The sequence below is a fragment of the Oncorhynchus mykiss genome, chromosome 18, assembly GCF_013265735.2.
Source record: "Oncorhynchus mykiss isolate Arlee chromosome 18, USDA_OmykA_1.1, whole genome shotgun sequence".
Taxonomy (NCBI): domain Eukaryota; kingdom Metazoa; phylum Chordata; class Actinopteri; order Salmoniformes; family Salmonidae; genus Oncorhynchus; species Oncorhynchus mykiss.
Genome location: NC_048582.1, coordinates 39307144 through 39327905, shown reverse-complemented (window position 1 = coordinate 39327905; position 20762 = coordinate 39307144). Strand labels below are relative to the sequence as shown.

General features: G+C 43.2%; 2 protein-coding genes across 6 annotated transcripts in view; one reads left to right on the top strand and one right to left on the bottom strand.

Moving 5' to 3' along the window:
• Positions 1-1069, bottom strand: part of LOC110496201 (gamma-enolase) — a 30288-nt gene extending 29219 nt beyond the window's left edge. Inside the window, exon 1 of one of the 2 annotated variants that reach the window (XM_021571960.2) lies at positions 942-1069. In XM_021571960.2, coding sequence (XP_021427635.2) covers positions 942-951 — 10 coding nt within the window. In that variant the 5' untranslated portion in view covers positions 952-1069. Of the gene's footprint in view, positions 1-826 lie in introns of both variants that reach the window. The other variant, XM_021571964.2, reaches the window with a different exon arrangement.
• On the top strand, positions 868-19087 carry LOC110496203 (cell division control protein 42 homolog). 4 transcript variants are annotated; one of them, XM_021571969.2, is made up of 6 exons: positions 868-1069; positions 2818-2922; positions 15801-15873; positions 16283-16392; positions 17503-17676; positions 18035-19086. In XM_021571969.2, the coding sequence occupies exons 2-6, from the start codon at positions 2818-2820 to the stop codon at positions 18122-18124; spliced, it is 552 nt and encodes a 183-aa protein (XP_021427644.1). In that variant the 5' UTR covers positions 868-1069; the 3' UTR covers positions 18125-19086. The 4 variants fall into 4 exon arrangements, with proteins under 4 accessions (XP_021427644.1, XP_021427641.1, XP_021427642.1 ...); XM_021571966.2 differs by having other exon boundaries at positions 17503-17700; XM_021571967.2 differs by lacking the exon at positions 868-1069 and adding an exon at positions 1072-1478 and having other exon boundaries at positions 17503-17700; positions 18035-19087.
• The last annotated feature ends 1675 nt before the right edge of the window (positions 19088-20762 follow it).

The window sequence follows — 20762 nt, the reverse complement described above, 5'->3', positions numbered from 1 at the left end:
TACTGTATTATATTACATCTTAGCCTATGCCGCTCTATCATTGCTCATCCATATATTTATATATTCTTATTCCATTCCTTTACTTAGATTTGTTGTGTTATTGTTAAATATTACTTATTAGATGTTACTGCACTGTCGGAACTAGAAGCAGAAGCATTTCGCTACACTCGCAATAACATCTGCTAATCATGTGTATCTGACCAATAAGATTTGATGGTCCAATAGTTAAGAAGAAAAATAACTACTTTAAAATGGAGATACTCGCAATAACATCTGGTAATCATGTGTATCTGACCAATAAGATTTGATGGTCCAATAGTTAAGAAGAAAAATAACTACTTTAAAATGGAGATAGCCTCAACGGCCACTGCCCATGCTGTCACAGATGCTATAATGTCACAGATACAAAAATGTGTCCTCTATCTATCTCTATGAACTATCTCTATGGGAGATCCAAACTACTTGTGTGGGTGTGGCCTAGCATTTGGCCGGAACAAGGAATCTGGATTGCCAGGCAAGCGATCCTCCCCAAAATTCACTATGCTCACAAGTAACCCACTGTTTAAAAAAATGCGTTATTCACTCCTGCTAGAATAACATTCAGTCGTGCTTACTCGCCTCACCTAGCTCAAATCTCCTGTGGCATGACTCAGTTCTGGGCTTGCTCTGAACCTGAACGTTTACAGACTCTCAATGTGCACTGATCAGTAAATCAATACTGCAGATTGATTAATTATGTTTAGTGAAAAACGTTTTGCCAATGTCAATCCCTCTCCATTGAAGATCACCTACCTGCCCTAATAAAAGATTTTCAAGGTTGTCTCACTACTTGCCAAGGACAATGTATGTAGTCTCTTTGGAGGATGTCTCTCTCTTTGGCTCTCTAGATTTTATTATATAACTAAACGGGAGGGTAGATAAAATGTAGAAGATTTACTCACTAAATGCCATATGATGAGCCACAGATGAACCTCAAGAATATTGGAGGCTGTGTTGAATGAAACGCCTCCTTCACAGTGATCATGTGTATGAACCCCGGATGTGACAACGCCTGTGTTGGATTGATACGGTAGCGAAACTTTTGCAATCTAAGTCTGATTTGAGATAAATCGTGAAATGTATATTATGTAGAAAGAGTACATATTTACATTTGGAACAACTTAGTGTATGTATTTATTTTTAAACAACGGCATTAGCAGTTGACACCTAGCTAACCAGCTTGCTAAGAAGTGTTGTTAGCTTGTTAGCTGCTAAGAACGTTAGCTATCTTTTGTTTGTTGTTTTTAACTAGTTAACGTTACGTGCTATGTGTCTACATAGCAGCTTGGGAAAATAGCATTCGTTTTTGTTTACTTTTACTTCATTGTTTTTTTTTAAATGACATGGCACTGAAAATGATTGAGGCGAAACGGTTTTACAGGCCTCGTCTGGGATTTAGCTAGCTAACAAGCTAACGTTAGCCTAGCGACCTATGATAGGTAATGTTATCCAGATATAAAACGCTATGTTTAGTCGGTTTGGCAAGCTCTATTTGAGATTTAGTATGATTCAAAACTTTACAAGTTTTTTTCCCACCTTTTTTATTGGCTAGTTCGCTTGCTACCTTCACCTTACCTCGAACATTGTATGCGGAAGTGACAGCCAGTAACCTTAACGTTAGCTAGCTAACAGTAGCTAGTAAGCAACAATGTAGCAATTAGCAAGGTTTGAAAGTGCTACAAAAAATTTGGTTAGTAAGCTAGCTATAATTGTGCCCATATTATCCATGCATGTTATGGTACAGTAAATAACCATTTTTTTTAGGAAATAACTTGCTTCTTTAACGTTAGAGGTTGGCTAGCCTTTTCCCCAGTGTTTGCTTGCCTGCAATCCTCGTGTGATAGTTAACGTTAAGTCTGATACATTGTTACATTTTTTTTGTTTCGTATGTTTTTTTGGGAAAGCATTTAGAACTAGCATTGTTGTTAATTACTTATGTCATACTCCCAACCGTCAAAATAATCACAAGACCCTCATTGATGAAATGGTGATGTAAATAAGAGATACTCTATATAATGACGAGATGGTCTTGTCTCTGCTCTAAGAGACGATTTATGCTTGTCCTGAAAGTGTGGTCGGCGGAGCCGTATGGGTGGTGTGACGCAATTCCTGGGCCTCTGGAGGCACTCTGTTCCGCATCGCCTTGGCCTCTCAAATTGTGTAACAATGCGGAGGGCTCGGTATTGCTCCGCATTGACATGATTAGGTGAGGGCGGGAGGTCCTGTATCAATACAAAGTCACTTCCTTGACAACAGCTCTGCGCTGTTCCATGACGCGCAAAAAAATATGTTTGGCCTGACTTCTGCGGAGGCCGCATTAAAGTAAATGCTATACGGCCATTGCAGAAAGCGTATTGACCATGTAGCGCATTTAACAATATGAGTCGTTGCTCAGCAACATACTGGTCACAGGGCCTTGTGCTGTGAACGGTGTATTACTGTCTGACAGCCTATTGTGTGCACTTGAGCGATCTAGATGGTTGGAATTCTTACCACACACACTGTTGTGTCTGTGGCCAATGAGTCATACAATGGTTGTGTCTGCTCTCACTCTTGTGCCCACCCGCTCATGATGTATTATCTTGCCTCTCTCTCTCAATATATTTTATACTTAGTGAGATAAACCAATGACACATACCTCTAATCTAAATTATGACTACAGCTGCCAAAAAGACATTTGCAGATTTTTTGTCTTCCCCGATTGGTCTGAAGTTTCACCAGCATCAATCAGTACATTCAACCCTGTTTCTGTCTGTCTGTCTCCCTCCATCCATCCAGATGCAGACCATAAAGTGTGTGGTAGTGGGTGACGGTGCAGTGGGAAAGACCTGCCTGTTGATCTCCTACACCACCAACAAGTTCCCCTCGGAATACGTCCCCACGGTGAGTGGCACTGATTGGAGTGTTGTCAAGAAAGGTCTTTGAGCGGGGCATGGCCAAGTGTCGGGGTTTGTCAAGTGTCTAGACTAGGGGGTGTGCAACAGGAGCCGCTGCAGTTTGTGCCGTTTGTTCCAGACCATTTTCTAACACATTTCTGTTTCAACTAATCAAATTTAAACCGCTATTGAATGAATCCAGTGTGTGTAGTGCTGGGCGGGAGCAAAAGCCTCCACACACTGTCTGTAATTATTGATCTGTGCGGAATCTCACATAAAGAATCACATATAGAATGGGTTTTGATAAGAGAAGGTATTTGTTTTGTAGCTGAAAAGTAGCTATTTGATGAAGAGCCAGACTCTTATGGAAGTGGTTATGGACCAAAAAGCAGACGGGCTACAAGCCTTTTCACCTTTATTTTAGCTTTATTTAACTAGGCAAGTCCGTTAAGAACAAATTTGTATTTTCAATGACGGCCTAGGAACAGCGGGTCAACTGCCTTGTTCAGGGGCAGAACGACATATTTGTACCTCGTCAGCTCGGGGATTCGAACTTGCAACCAGGTAGCTGGCCGCTAACTTTTTTATTTTATTTATTTTTTATTTCACCTTTATTTAACCAGGTAGGCTAGTTGAGAACAAGTTCTCATTTGCAACTGCGACCTGGCCAAGATAAAGCATAGCAGTGTGAACAGACAACACAGAGTTACACATGGAGTAAACAATTAACAAGTCAATAACACAGTAGAGGGGCGCGGGGCGGCAGGGTAGCCTAGTGGTTAGAGCGTTGGACTAGTAACCGGAAGGTTGCGAGTTCAAACCCCCGAGCTGACAAGGTACAAATCTGTCGTTCTGCCCCTGAACAGGCAGTTAACCCACTGTTCCCAGGCCGTCATTGAAAATAAGAATTTGTTCTTAACTGACTTGCCTGGTTAAATAAAGGTAAAATAAAAAATTTTTAAAAAGTGACCAGTGAACTCAGATAAGGCGGAGCTTTACCTAGCATGGACTTGTAGATGACCTGGAGCCAGTGGGTCTGGCGACGAATATGTAGCGAGGGCCAGCCGACTAGAGCATACAGGTCGCAGTGGTGGGTGGTATAAGGTGCTTTAGTGACAAAACGGATGGCACTGTGATAAACTGCATCCAGTTTGTTGAGTAGAGTGTTGGAAGCAATTTTGTAGATGACATCGCCGAAGTCGAGGATCGGTAGGATAGTCAGTTTTACTAGGGTAAGTTTGGCGGCGTGAGTGAAGGAGGCTTTGTTGCGGAATAGAAAGCCGACTCTAGATTTAATTTTTGATTGGAGATGTTTGATATGAGTCTGGAAGGAGAGTTTACAGTCTAGCCAGACACCTAGGTACTTATAGATGTCCACATATTCAAGGTCGGAACCATCCAGGGTGGTGATGCTAGTCAGGCGTGCGGGTGCAGGCAGCGAACGGTTGAAAAGCATGCATTTGGTTTTACTAGCGTTTAAGAGCAGTTGGAGGCCACGGAAGGAGTGTTGTATGGCATTGAAGCTAGTTTGGAGGTTAGATAGCACAGTGTCCAAGGACGGACCGGAAGTATATAAAATGGTGTCGTCTGCGTAGAGGTGGATCAGGGAATCGCCCGCAGCAAGAGCAACATCATTGATATATACAGAGAAAAGAGTCCGAGAATTGAACCCTGTGGCACCCACATAGAGACTGCCAGAGGACCGGACAGCATGCCCTCCGATCTGACACACTGAACTCTGTCTACTGAGTCTGCCGATAAGAATATGGTGATTGACAGAGTCGAAAGCCTTGGCAAGGTCGATGAAGACGGCTGCACAGTACTGTCTTTTATCGTTGGCGGTTATGATATCGTTTAGTACCTTGAGCGTGGCTGAGGTTGGAGTAGCCAGGCAGAAGGCATGGCCAGCCGTTGAGAAATGCTTGTTGAAGTTTTCAATAATCATGGATTTATCGGTGGTGACCGTGTTACCTAGCCTCAGTGCAGTGGGAAGCTGGGAGGAGGTGCTCTTGTTCTCCATGGACTTCACAGTGTCCCAGAACTTTTTGGAGTTGGAGCTACAGGATGCAAATTTCTGCCTGAAGAAGCTGGCCTTAGCTTTCCTGACTGACTGCGTGTATTGGTTTCTGACTTCCCTGAACAGTTGCATATCGCGGAGACTATTCGATGCTATTGCAGTCCGCCACAGGATGTTTTTGTGCTGGTCGAGGGCAGTCAGGTCTGGAGTGAACCAAGGGCTATATCTGTTCTTAGTTCTGCATTTTTTGAACGGAGCATGCTTATCTAAAATGGTGAGGAAGTTACTTAGTAATCGAAGTTACTTAGTAATCGAAAACATTTTAGTCAGTCAATTAGCACATATCAGCTATCAGTGACTGACATAAGATAAACTGCTGATGCACAAACAAATTTAGAAATTGCACCCTGTGTGTTCTACTATTCTAACTCTCAACATTAAGTTGAAACTTCGACTAAGCACCCCCCCTCATGTTGGCCTGTAAAACAGACCCAATTGTCTCTGTGACGTTTCTCCATCCTTCTATACTCACTACAGTGCACTCTTCTCATAAGAATCACGTGGCAATTTGTTTTTTAAAATTATAAGCAGATGACTCAACATACTCAAACAATGCTACTGGTTGATTTGGTAGGTATTGAAATACTCTTACACATCTTACATGTACAGAAATAGGCTGAGATGACCTACAATGGCCTAGTGTAGTCTTATATTAGATGCATGTAGTGCATTCTTAGAACCTTTCATTTATTGGTGAATGCAGTCCTTGTACTACTGCATTTGGGAGTTGAAACATCTGAATATGGGTGTAGTGTGGACAGTCACCCTTGTAGAGGCAGTTACTTTTCTTTTTTTTTACCCACCATTCTCTATGGTGTTAGGCCTGGCTCTGTCCAAACACATTATCGTCATGGTGATCAGAGATGTGTTTCTGACTTTGCTTGGTTGCTCTTCAATGTGTGCTGCCTGCCGCGCCTTTCCACTGCATGCCCCAACGCCTCACTGTTTTTATGTCTAAACTTGAACTTCCCGTTAAAAGCGCGGCCTCCCATGGTTTCTCAACCCAATAACGGATAAGCAGACCAATGGTGTGTGGCAGACTGAAGTCCATGGTTGCATCTTAATAGTCGAAGGGGATCTCCTCGCTTTCGTCTTTCAGCGCTGGTGTATAAAAACACATGAGAGGTGAAAGAAATAAGCCTATGATAGATTGCTTTCACCTCTCCAATTCTTTCATATTCAGGCAGTATTCAATAGTGTTGTCACGATACCAGAAATTTGACTTCGATTCCAGGTTCAGTATCACGATAATCAATACCATCACGATACTCGATACCAAAACGATACCACAGCAAAAAGAGACGGCATATTAGCCAAAGTGCACAGATGGAAAAACAATCTGTTTTCTTTCCATTTGGGACTTATATTGTACTGATCAACAACATTGGCATAAAATAAGCAATCTCTTATTTTATCAAAGTGTGCTTTTTAAGACCTAATGACATCATCATCATTCACACACAAACAGTGAGAGAGACGTGACTGAGGCGAGGAAGACGAAGTGAATGGGTAAATCGTTTTTTAATTTTTGTTTTTTTTACTTCATCCGGTGCCCTGGCTCGGCAAGGTTTGCTCATTTCGACCATCCCATTGATCCTGAGGAGAAATCTCCACCAACCCGGGGCACCGGGCCATGCAAAACAAACTTGCCCAATGAATAACGTTTTTTGGATATGACTGTATGGTTTTTGGTGACAATCAGCTTTGAAATAAGCATATTGTGTGTTATGGTTTGCGTAATATCACAAACAAAGTTCTAGGGTAGTGAATTGATGTGAGCTTCAGCTGTAAGCTAGCAAGAAAAGTTGCTCTGAATAGCTGGAAGCTACCGGTATCTTCTTGCATTTTGACGTGTTCTAGCCTGGAATGAACTTTGTTTTGCGAACAGTAGCAAGATTTCTACATGCCGTGTTGCTTTATTGAAGTGTGTTAGCTCCACACACTTGCTGCACAGAAGTTAACATGATGCAGCCCAGACTCCCAGCGAGTGCAGGGATTCCTCAGGACAGGCTAGAGCTAGCAATGACTAAGTGGAGCAGACACGGTGCGCTCGCGCTAGAAGGTGACATCAGCTTCGCTGATAGACAGACTTGATCCTCTCTCAATCAGTAGAACCTCTTTTCATGTTCTAGTATCAAAAAAGTACAAAGGTTTCGGTATACAGTGTAGCACTAGTGTTCAATCATATTCAGTGCAGTTAAAGGAAAGGTGACAAGGAGAGAAAGACATATTAGACCATTGAGATGCACCCCAACTCTAGCAAGCATAACTTGTGGGTAGGGCTGTAAGGGTACACATATTCCTACCGAACCGTTAGGTATCGGGACCTCTGTTCGGTACACACTGTGAACCCGAATTAATGCATTCCAACTTAAAATATATTTTTTTAAACTCTAGGTTATGCCTATGCTGCGTTGTATGCCATTGACTTGTGAGTAAATCTGAGTGGGAAAAATGTATGGAATTCCATTAAAACAACTACAGCCTATGCGCACGTTGTAATTAAAATTTGAATCTTAATTTAAACTAACCTCTGAGGTGTAGCCGGGAACTTTGTGGATGGTGAGTGGTGGGAACGATTAACCAGAATTTAAATCTGCAGTTTAGGAACATGTTGGCTTTACAGTCAACTACAATGGCGATGGACAGAGAGTTGTGGATAAAAAGCTAATATTGTGTTCTCCACTGCTCAACGAGAATAGCCTATGCAGAGTGGGGCGTGTAGCTTGCTTTTGTCGGCCAATCACAAGTCATCAAAGCGCCAAGTCATAGAGCCTCCGTGTGTGGCAAAGCAAGTTAGGAGATGATCTAATCAATGAAAGATGGAATTAGTTTAAATGAGAAGTATATGCTATGTGTTATTTGTAACTAACTGTAGGACAGGAAGAAAGTGCATGCAGACTCAATTAGCCTAGCTAGCTCTTAGCTAGCTATTTTAGCCAACTAGCTTCTCTCGGTTTGATGCAGTCGAGAGGTACTACGTAATTATATTGGATGATAAATAACCTAGCTATGACAAGCTAGAAGTTGGTCTACTCGCGCAAGTCGGCTCGGTTGGTTGCTGCCTCTCCCTCCTTCCTTGCTCCCGTTTCACTTCCTTGCTCCCGATCACAGGACACACACCGCATGGTCTGTCCTCCGCCTACTCTCCTTCACGCTGTATCAGCTCTGGTTAATAAAATAGCTTACAAGTGGACTTTTCTGCTGCTTCCCTCACTCTGATCCGACCACGTCTATACAGAACTGGTCATCCTCGGGTCTGTTCGGAAAAGATCTCTGTATTGAAAAATATATTTATGCACATTTGTCTTGGTGGGAATGCCCCAGGTCCATTTCGGAACGTGTCCAACTTTTTAGACCTCTACTTGATGGCTAAAAGACAATGCCAGGAACATTGTGAATGATGTCACAGAAACTGTGCCACAAATAGGGTGCTTTTGAATTTTGCTAACTAAAGTAACTGTTGGAATTTTATTTTACTGCTGTACCGAAAACTGAACCGTGACCCCAAAACAGCAACAGGTGGGTTTGGTGAACCATTACACCCCTACTTGTGGGTGCATCTCAATGGTCTGAAATAGCTTCCTCTCCTTGCCGCCCGGGGTGGCTCAAACTCAAGGGTAAGAATGGATTAGGATGAGGCCTGAGATGAAACAGGGAGTGGACAGCCAGGGAAGAAGGTAAATTGGTGGTTTCGTGACTACACAAGGCAGGAATGTCAGGTATCTCCCACCCAAATTGAGGGAATGACCCTCAAGCTCCACACTACAAAGACAAACATGTACACTAAAGTAATAGTAGTTAACACCGTTATTAATTCCCAGGTGACAGCCATGAGACTCCTTTCAAATAGAACACCTAAAAATGGCAGTAGTGATTTAGTGTTTCACGCTATTCTACATTTTCCAAAGCAACGTCAAGAACTCCCTACAGCAATTTGTCACTTTCTGGAACCCACTTATGTAATGGTGGGAGAAACACCGGTTGGGTTAAAGAGACTATGTGTTTTGAGCACAGGGTTACAATTTTCCTTCAAAGTTTTCTGACCTACAAAAAAGCTTGAAAATGATACCGCCTGTGAACTTGCCCTTCGGTAGTCACTGTCTACGCAGTATTGTGCGACGGAGACAAAAAAACGAGAAATGGCAATGCAATTCAGCACGAAGCACAGTGGTTTCATCAGCACATCATAGATTAGCTGAGTCAGACAGTTCCTCATTTTTACTGAACAGTATGTGGCTTCTTTGTCTATACGGGGAGTCCCCTAAAGAGGAACAAGATCGCTGTGAAACATTCTGATACCCTACGTACGCAACACAAGCACGCTACGCAAAACGACATTATTGCGTCAAGTTATGAATGACTGGGCTGCACGAGTCTACGTAGTTTCTCTACGCAATACCATTTTGTGTAGCTACTTGTAGTTCTTCCATGCGTACATGTGGTATAAATCAGGGCTTACTTAGTTGACGACATGGTTCCCTTTGACCACCTACCACTGTAAGTACCACACACTGTTCTGTCAAGGGAACCAAAGTGAGGGGTTTTCATGTGTATGTATGTACATACAGTTGATGTCGGAAGTTTACATACACCTTAGCCAAATACATTTAAACTCAGTTTTTCCACAATTCCTGACATTTAATCCTAGTAAAAATTCTCTGTCTTAGGTCAGATAGGATCAGCACTTTATTTTAAGAATGTGAAATGTCAGAGTAATAGTAGAGAGAGTGATTTATTTCATATTTTATTTCTTTCATCACATTCCCAGTGAGTCAGAAGTTTACATACACTTAATTAGTATTTGGTAGCATTGACTTTAAATTGTTTAACTTGGGTCAAAAGTTTCAGGTAGCCTTCCACAAGCTTCCCACAATAAGTTTGGTGAATTTTGGCCCATTCCTCCTGACAGAGCTGGTGTAACTGAGTCAGGTTTGTAGGCCTCCTTGAATGCACACACTTTTTCAGTTCTGCCCACACATTTTCTATGGGATTGAGGTCAGGGCTTTGTGATGGCCACCCCAATACCTTGACTTTGTTGTCCTTAAGCCATTTTGCCACAACTTTGGAAGTATGCTTGAAACAGCATAACCATATTCCTGTATCCACACCTGTACCATATAGATTCAGTAGTTGTAAAGATGGGGAGAGGTCTGTCCGTAATAAAGAGGTGCTCTGCTTTTTTGACACTACACTCCAAAAAGCAAGTCTTGCAGGCTCTAGTTTTGTCTTAACGTGATTATTGTCCAGTCATATGGTCAAGTGCAACAAAGAAAGACATAGTTAAGCTCCAGCTGGCCCAGAACGTCTTGCTCTTCATTGTAATCAGAGGGTTAATATAAATACTACGCATGCCAGTCTCTCTTGGCTGAGAGTTGAGGAACGACTGACTGCGTGACTTCCTGGTTTTTATAAGAAACATTAATGTGTTGGAAATTCCTAATTGTTTGCATAGTCAACTTACACACAGCACTAACTCACACACTTACCTCACCAGACATGCCACCAGAGGTCTTTTCAAAGTCCCCAGTCCCAGAACAAATTCAAGGAAACGTACAGTATTTTAAGTGAACTGCAAACCTGTTTTTAAAAAGAAAAAAATAAATAACACCTCATGGCACGACGCCTCTCCCTCATGTGACCTACTTGTGTGTATGTATTTGTAACTGATGGATGCACACACACACATCGCTCATCCATATATTATGTTCATATTCTTATTCATTATTTTACACACGTGTGTGTGTGTAAGGTAGTTGTTGTGAAATTGTTAGATTACTTGTTAGATATTACTGCTCGGTCGGAACTAGAAGCACAAGCATTTCGCTACACTCGCATTAACATCTGCTAACCATGTGTATGTGACCAATAAAATTTGATTTGATGTAAACCAAACCAACACACACACATACAGTGCCTTGCGAAAGTATTCGGCCCCCTTGAACTTTGCGACCTTTTGCCACATTTCAGGCTTCAAACATAAAGATATAAAACTGTATTTTTTTGTGAAGAATCAACAAGTGGGACACAATCATGAAGTGGAACGACATTTATTGGATATTTCAAACTTTTTTAACAAATCAAAAACTGAAAAATTGGGCGTGCAAAATTATTCAGCCCCTTTACTTTCAGTGCAGCAAACTCTCTCCAGAAGTTCAGTGAGGATCTCTGAATGATCCAATGTTGACCTAAATGACTAATGATGATAAATACAATCCACCTGTGTGTAATCAAGTCTCCGTATAAATGCACCTGCACTGTGATAGTCTCAGAGGTCCGTTAAAAGCGCAGAGAGCATCAAGAAGAACAAGGAACACACCAGGCAGGTCCGAGATACTGTTGTGAAGAAGTTTAAAGCCGGATTTGGATACAAAAAGATTTCCCAAGCTTTAAACATCCCAAGGAGCACTGTGCAAGCGATAATATTGAAATGGAAGGAGTATCAGACCACTGCAAATCTACCAAGACCTGGCCGTCCCTCTAAACTTTCAGCTCATACAAGGAGAAGACTGATCAGAGATGCAGCCAAGAGGCCCATGATCACTCTGGATGAACTGCAGAGATCTACAGCTGAGGTGGGAGACTCTGTCCATAGGACAACAATATTGCACAAATCTGGCCTTTATGGAAGAGTGGCAAGAAGAAAGCCATTTCTTAAAGATATCCATAAAAAGTGTTGTTTAAAGTTTGCCACAAGCCACCTGGGAGACACACCAAACATGTGGAAGAAGGTGCTCTGGTCAGATGAAACCAAAATTGAACTTTTTGGCAACAATGCAAAACGTTATGTTTGGCGTAAAAGCAACACAGCTGAACACACCATCCCCACTCTCAAACATGGTGGGGGCAGCATCATGGTTTGGGCCTGCTTTTCTTCAGCAGGGACAGGGAAGATGGTTAAAATTGATGGGAAGATGGATGGAGCCAAATACAGGACCATTCTGGAAGAAAACCTGATGGAGTCTGCAAAAGACCTGAGACTGGGACGGAGATTTGTCTTCCAACAAGACAATGATCCAAAACATAAAGCAAAATCTACAATGGAATGGTTCAAAAATAAACATATCCAGGTGTTAGAATGGCCAAGTCAAAGTCCAGACCTGAATCCAATCGAGAATCTGTGGAAAGAACTGAAAACTGCTGTTCACAAATGCTCTCCATCCAACCTCACTGAGCTCGAGCTGTTTTGCAAGGAGGAATGGGAAAAAATGTCAGTCTCTCGATGTGCAAAACTGATAGAGACATACCCCAAGCGACTTACAGCTGTAATCGCAGCAAAAGGTGGCGCTACAAAGTATTAACTTAAGGGGGCTGAATAATTTTGCACGCCCAATTTTTCAGTTTTTGATTTGTTAAAAAAGTTTGAAATATCCAATAAATGTCGTTCCACTTCATGATTGTGTCCCACTTGTTGTTGATTCTTCACAAAAAAATACAGTTTTATATCTTTATGTTTGAAGCCTGAAATGTGGCAAAAGGTCGCAAAGTTCAAGGGGGCCGAATACTTTCGCAAGGCACTGTACATACACACTACATGTAAATGTATTTAAATTATAAAGTATTTTGTCTGTATTCAAATTGAAATGGTCACATACACGTGTTTAGCAAATGTTATTGCGGGTGTAGCGAAATGCTTGTGTATATCTCCAACAGTGCAGTAATATCTAACAATTTCACAAAAGCACACACAAATCTAAAGTACAGGGATGGTAATGTATTTTTCGTTATGTGTCGGACCCCATTGAGACTAGCTGTCGCCATTGGAGTCAGCTAATGGACATCCTAATCAATGAATTGATGTAGGACTACTGTGAGTCCAACCATCTGACAGGTGTGGCATATCAAGAAGCTGATTTAAAACAGCATGATCATTACACAGGTGCACCTTGTCCTGGGGACAATAGAAAGCCACTAAAATGTGCAGTTTTGTCATACAACACAATTCCACAGATGTCTCAAGTTTTGAGGGAGTGTGCAATTGGCATGCTGACTACAGGAATGTCCACCAGAGTTGTTGCCAGATAATTGAATGTTCATTTCTCTACCATAAGCCACCTTCAACGTCTTTTTAGAGAATTTGGAAGTACGTCCAACCGGCCCTCACAACCGCAGACCATGTCTAACCATGCCAGCCTAGGACCTCCACATCCGGCTTCTTCACCTGCGGGATCGTCTGAGACCAGCCACCCGGACAGCAGATGAAACTATGGGTTTGCACAACCGATGAATTTTGGCACAAACTATCAGAAACCGTCTTAGGGAAGCTCATCTGCGTGCTCATTGTCTCGACCTGACTGCAGTTCGACGTCGTAACCAACTTCAGTGGGCAAATGCTCACCTTCGATGGCCACTGGCACGCTGGAGAGTTGTGCTCTTTAATTTAAGTCTCTATGGGGGTGCCACAGGGTTCAATCCTCGGGCCGACTCTTCTCTGTATACATCAATGATGTCACTCTTGCTGCAGGTGATTCTCTGATCCACCTCTACACAGACGACACCAGTCTGTACACTTCTTGGACACTGTGTTAACTAACCTCCAGACGAGCTTCAATGCCATACAACTCTCTTTCCGTGACCTCCAACTGCTCTTAAATGCAAGTTAAACTAAATGCATGCTCTTCAACCGATCGCTGCCCACACCTGCCTGCCCGTCCAGCATCACTACTCTGGACTGTTCTGACTTAGAATATGTGGACAACTATAAATACCTAGGTGTCTGGTTAGACTGCAAACTCTCCTTCCAGACTGACATTAAGCATCTCCAATACAAAATTAAATCTAGAATCTGCTTCCTATTTCGCAACAAAGCCTCCTTCACTCATGCTGCCAAACATACCCCTGTATAAAACTGACTATCCTACCGATCCACTCTACCCAGCAAATTGGATGCAGTCTATCACAGTCCCATCCGTTTTGTCACCAAAGCCCCATATCCTACCCACCACTGCGACCTGTATGCTCTCGTTGGCTGGCCCTCGCTTCATATCCGTTACCAAACCCACTGGCTCCAGGTCATGAATAAGTTGTTTCTAGGTAAAGCCCTGCCTTATCTCAGCTCACTGGTCACCATAGCAGCACCCACTCGTAGCACGCGCTCCAGCAGGTATATCTCACTGGTCACCCCCAAAGCCAATTCCTCCTTTGGCCACCTTCCTTCCAATACTCTGCTGCCAATGACTGGAACGACCTGCAAAAATCACTGAAACTGGAGACTCATATCTCCCTCACTAGCTGTAAGCACCAGCTGTCAGAGCAGCTCACAGATCACTGCACCTGTACATAGCTCATCTGTAAGTAGCCCATCCAACTACCTCATCCCCATACTGTTATTATTTTGCTCCTTTGCACCCCAGTATCTCTACTTGCACACATCTATCACTCCAGTGTTTAATTGCTCTGGCTTGGCCACTCAAGGACATTCATGGACTGATATTTTGCTCCGTTCATCTTTCGCTCAAACCTGACTAGTGTTCCCAGTCACTGCCGCTGAAAAACATCCCCACAGCATGATCCTGCCACCACCATGCTTCACCGTAGGGATGGTGCCATGTTTCCTCCAGACATGACGCTTAACCTTCAGGCCAAAGAGTTCAATCTTGGTTTCATCAGACCAGAGAATCTTGTTACTCATGGTCTGAGCGTCTTTAGGTGCCTTTTGGCAAACTCCAAGCGGGCTGTTGTGCCTTTTACTGAAGAGAGGCTTCCGTCTGGCCACTACCATAAATGCCTGATTGGTGGAGTGCTGCAGAGATGGTTGTCCTTCTGGAAGGTTTTCCATCTCCACAGAGGAACTCTGGAGCTCTGCCAGTGACCATCGGGTTCTTGGTCACCTCTCTGACCAAGGCCCTTCTCCCCCATTGCTCAGTTTAGCCTGGCAGTCAGCTCTAGGAAGAGTCTTGGTGGTTCCAAACTTCATCCATTTAAGAATGATGGAGGCCACTGTGTTTTTTTGGGACCTTCAATGCTACAGAAATGTTTTGGTACCCTTCCCCAGATCTGTCTCGGAGCTCTAAGCACAATTCCTTCGACCTCATGGCTTGGTTTTTGCTCTGACATGCACTGTCAACTCAAGTGTGCACCTTTCCAAATCATGTCCAATGCATTTTTTGAATAAGGCTGTAACATAACAAAATGTGGGAAAGTCCAGGGGTCTGAATACTTTCCGAATGCACCGTATAGCTGGCTATTTGGTTTGAAGTAATGCATCATGTTTTTTTTTTATCTGCTTGGAATTGACGGCAACAACTGCATGCAATGTCCAGGGATGGCAGAGAAGGCTAAAGGACTGGTTCCTAACTACTATCAGTGTGGAGTCTTCTTTGAGCGCTTGTTCAGCAGCCGTGGCATTACCCAGTTGCCACATTTTCGGCAATGGAGGACCAGTACCTGCAGAGAAGCGGCTCCTGCGGATGAACTGAAGGTCAGAGAAACCCGTGTTGGTGCCCTGACGAAACGCTCCGGGCCTGTATTTGTTTCTCCCTGGATGTACCGACGATGCCCTCCACTCAAGCTATACTGCCTTTCCAGCCCACTGCCTCAACTCCCTTACCATTATCCGGAACCGACTACTAGAGAGACTTTTCATTCGCCTTTAAAAATATACATATATATATTTTTAGGGACTACAATGGAAATCAGTCTGACTTTTTTTGTGATATCCCTGTCACTTTAAAAAAATATATATGCTGTGTATGATTTAAAAAAAAAAAAATGTTTACTGGAAAATAAATTCTAAAATACATTTTAAATCAAAACTCTACATGTTATGAAATCCCTAATGATTGATCCTCTATCTGTCTCTTCCTCAGGTGTTTGATAACTATGCAGTGACAGTGATGATCGGAGGGGAGCCCTACACTCTGGGGCTGTTCGATACAGCAGGTAAAACAAAATTGCTGCTCTCTGTCTCTCTCTCTCTCTCTCTACGTGAGCGCTTCCTAACTACAGTGTCTTGAGCCTCGACTTGTAATACCTTCTTCTCACTCACCTTGGTCTGCCTGTTTTACTTTCACACGGTGCTTACGGATCGTGTTTCTCTCCAGGCATCTAAGCATTTAACATTGCATGGGTAACTAGCCTATGTAGTTATAGCATTTACCATCGTGTCTAAACAAGTTTTTGTGTTTTGTGGGTTAGTCTGCTTGTGTTACTCCACCAAGCTCAAATATAAACTAGATCATGTAGAGTCCATTGTGTAGTTGTCTTATTTAGACTTTTCCTTGCATATGAAAGGAATCCTTGATGTAAAATCCCAAAAAATGTTGCTGTCTCTCTCTGTCGCCCTCCCCAGGTCAGGAGGACTATGACAGACTGCGACCACTCAGCTACCCTCAGACAGATGTCTTCCTGGTGTGCTTCTCTGTCGTATCACCTTCCTCTTTTGAGAACGTCCGTGAGAAGGTGTGTGTGGAATACAACTTTATTGTCCATTTGCTAGAACATAAATTAGTTTTCTGCCCTTCCCAACACCCCCAAAACACAACACACACACACGTGTGACTTCTGTTTTCAAGCCCATGTCTTTACACCTAGGTTTCTCTGTAAACATAGCATTGTGTGTGTTTTGTTAGTTGGGGTTAATGTTATTTTTCTCCCCTTTGCCTTGATGACAGCTTTGTGCACTCTTGGCATTCTCTCAACCAGCTTCATGAGGTGGAATGCTTTTCTAACAGTCTTGAAGGAGTTCCCATATATGCTTAGTATTTGTTGGCTGCTTTTCCTTCACTCTTCAGTCCAACTCATCCCAGACCATCTCAATTGGGTTGAGGTCGGGTGATTGTGGAAGCCAGGTCATCTGATGCAGCACTCCATCAGTCTCCTTCTTGGTCAAATAGCCCTTACACAGCCTGGAGGTGTGTTGTGTCATTGTCCTGTTGAAAAACAAATGATAGTCCCACTAAGAGCAAACCAGATGGGATGGCATATCGCTGCAGAATGCTGTGGTAGCCATACTGGTTAAGTGTGCCTTGAATTCTAAATAAATCATTGACAGTGTCACCAGCAAAGCACCATCACATCACCTCCTCCATGCTTCAAGGTGGGAACCACACATGTGGAGTTCATCCGTTCACCAACTCCGCATCTCACAAAGACACAGTGGGTCTTTGCAGCAATTCGAAAGCCTGATTCACGCAGTCTCCTCGGAACAGTTGATGTTGATATGTCTTTTACTTGAACTCTGTGAAGCATTTATTTATTTGGGCTGCAATCTGAGGTGCAGTTAATTGCCGATTTCTAAGGCTGGTATCTCTGCAGCAGAGGTAACTCTGGGTCTTCCTTTCCTGTGGAAAGAGAGCCAGTTTCATCAGTGCTTGATGGTTTTTGCGACTACACTTGAAGAAACTTTCAAAGTTCTTGACATTTTCTAGATTGACTGACCTTCATGTGTCATGCTGTCGTTTTTCTTGGTTCTGTATATAACATGAAACCCTCCCATACTCAATCAACATAATATATCCCAAGATCAAAACCTGGGTGTGACCCAAATATGCCCTCCCCCCTCTCCCACAGTGGGTCCCAGAGATCTCCCACCACTGTCCGCGTACACCCTTCCTGCTGGTGGGCACCCAGATGGACCTGAGGGACGACAGCAACACAGTGGAGAAGCTGGCTAAGAACAAGCAGCGGCCCCTGGCCCCTGAGAGCGGAGACAAGCTGTGCCGGGACCTCCGGGCCGTCAAATACGTTGAGTGCTCCGCCCTCACCCAGGTGTGTGTGTGTGTGTGTGTGTGTGTGTGTGTGTGTGTGTGTGTGTGTGTAAACACGTGGGCAAGAGACACAATCTCTATCTACTAAGTCTCTGGCCCTCATTCAGGCAAAACAGGAAATGGTAGGTGTAAGTGACTTGAATGGTTTCTGAAAAGTAACTTCCTCTCACTCTGTCGACCTCTGTCCTTCGTTGTCTTGATGTCATACTTTCTCACTAGGAACTACTAGCGGATGATGGCGACTGTCGACAGCCTTTCATAGTGCAACTGTGGATATTGTGAAACTAGAATAGTGGATCAATGAGTAAATTGACTTCTCTCTCTCTCTCTCTCAGCGAGGTCTGAAGAACGTGTTTGATGAGGCCATCTTGGCCGCGCTGGAGCCGCCAGAGACCAAGCCCAAGAAACGCTGCGCACTCTTATAAAATATTTTAAATTGGGCCAAAGAGCCAGGAGAAAGAGACAGGCGGACACGGAGAACAGATAAAGCTGGGAAGGGTGTAATGGGAGGGAGAAAGAGAGGACGAGTGAGACATTTGTTTAATAGTGCCTTCAGCGATACAGGTGGGGAGGGGCGACGTTGCGTGGATAGGTAACAGAGACCTAGAAATACATCCTAATATGTAATAGAATGTATATCTATGTTTCTTGTAACAAGCTGATCAATTCTCTTCCAGACCAGAAAAGTCCTTCTTAAAAGGAGACCGACAGAGCAATATAGGGAAGAGACAAGGTTTTGAAACCTCTATTGCCTTAAAGTTACAGTACAAACAAAATAAGTTAGACAAAAGGAGGAAGAGACCGTGTGGAGTTTATTTTGTGTTTGATGATACTTAAAAACTGACTGGAAAAATGTGCTTAATCTGTGCAATCTAGACGCACACAGGCGCCAGTGCTTTACTCCCTTCAACCCACAACTGAACTCTTCTTCTTCACACACTATCTGACATCACTGCTCCCATGGAAACTACAAGCGCTTTTTCTTCCTCTTGGGATTTCACTGCCCCCTAACATGAACTGAATTTCCACTTGCTTCCTTTTTTTGACATTTTATTGTTTTAGAGATGATGGTATATTAATGACGATAATAAGAGTATTATTTTTTTGCCCCTTTATTTCCGGGGACACCCCTAGTGGTTAGCGGTTTGGACAATTGTTTTTTAAAAATGTGTTTTAAAAAAAAAAAATTATGGTTGTGTGCCAATGTGTTGAGTGTCACTGGTTTCATTTGACATAACAATCATAATATGCCTCTAATGACTACGTAGCTGGTTGTGATGTCAGTAGTAATAACAGCAAATAGCAATAATGGTTATGAGTGACAGTAATAGCTGTATTGACGCATCATCCAGTTGTTTGAAATAAATAAAAAATAACTTGAAAATGGTCTCTAACTTTGAACGCTTCTCAATTTCCCCATAAAGCATACTATAATTAAACAGTAAGGCCCGAGGGGGTGTGGTATATGGCCAATATACCATGGCTAAGGGCTGTTCTTGCACAACGCAACACAGAGTGCTAGGACACAGCCCTTAGCTGTGGTATATTGGCCATATATCACAATACCCAGAGGTGCCTTATTGCTATTATAAGCTGTTTACCAATGTAATTAGAGCAGTAAAAATAAATGTTTTGTCATACCCATGGTATACAGTCTGATATACCACGGCTTCCAGCCAATCAGCTTTCAGGGCTCGACCCCACCCAGTTTATGATAGAATATTTGTACAGTGCCTTCTGAAAGTATTCAGACCCCTTGACTTTTCCACATTTTGTTATGTTACAGCCTTATTCTAAAATTGATGAAATATTTAAAATATCTGCAATCTACACACAATACTCCATAATGACAAAGCAAAAACTGTTTTTTAGACATTCTTGCAAATGCATTAGAAATAGTAAACAGATACCTTATTTACATAAGTATTCAGATCCTTTGCTATGAGACTCGAAATTGCGCTCAGGTGCATCCTGTTTCCATGGATCATCCTTGATGTTTCTACAACTTCATTGGAGTCTACCTGTTGTAAATGCAATTGATTGGACATGATTTCGAAAGGCACACCTGTCTATATAAGGTCCCAGAGTAGACCGTGCATGTCAGAGCAAAAACCAAGCCATGAGGTCGAAGGAATTGTCCGTAGAGCTCCGAGACAGGATTGTTTCGAGCCACAGGTCTGGGGAAGGGTACCAACAAATTTCTGCAGCATTGAAGGTCCCAAAGAACACAGTGGCCTCCATCATTCTTAAATGGAAGAAGTTTGGAATCAGCAAGACTCTTCCTAGAGCTGGCTGCCTGGCCAAACTGAGCAATGGGGGAGAAGGGCCTTGGTCAGGGAGGTGACCAAGAACCCATTGGTCACTCTGACAAATCTCCAGAGTTCCTCTGTGGAGATGGAAGAAGGTTCCAGAAGGACAACAGTCTCTGCAGCACTCCACCAATCTGGCCTTTATGGTAGAGTGGCCAGACAGAAGCCACTACTCAGTAAAAGGCACATGACATCCCGCTTGGAGTTTGCCAAAAGGCACCTAAAGGACTTTCAGACAATGAGAAACAACATTCTCTGGTCTGATGAAACCAAGATTGAACTTTTTGGCCTGAATGCCAAGCGTCACATCTGGAGGAAACCTGGCACCATACCTATGGTGAAGCATGGGGGTAGCAGCCTCAAGCTGTGGGGATGTTTTTCAGCGGCAGGGACTGGGAGACTAGTCAGGATCGAGGGAAAGATGAACGGAGCAAATTACAGAGAGATCCTTGACAAAAACCGGCTCTATAAAGCTCAGGACCTCAGACTGGGGTGAAGTTCACCTTCCAACAGGACAACGACCCTAAGTTCTCTGGATGTCCTTGAGTGGCCCAGCCAGAGCCCGGACTTGACCCCGATCGAACATCTCTGGAGAGACCTGAAAATAGCTGTGCAGCGACGCTCCCCTCCAACCTGACAGCGCTTGAGAGGATCTGCAGAGAAGAATGTGAGAAACTCCCCAAATGGTGTGCCAAGCTTTTACCGTCATACCCAAGAAGACTTGAGGCTGTAATTGTTGCCAAAGGTGCTTCAA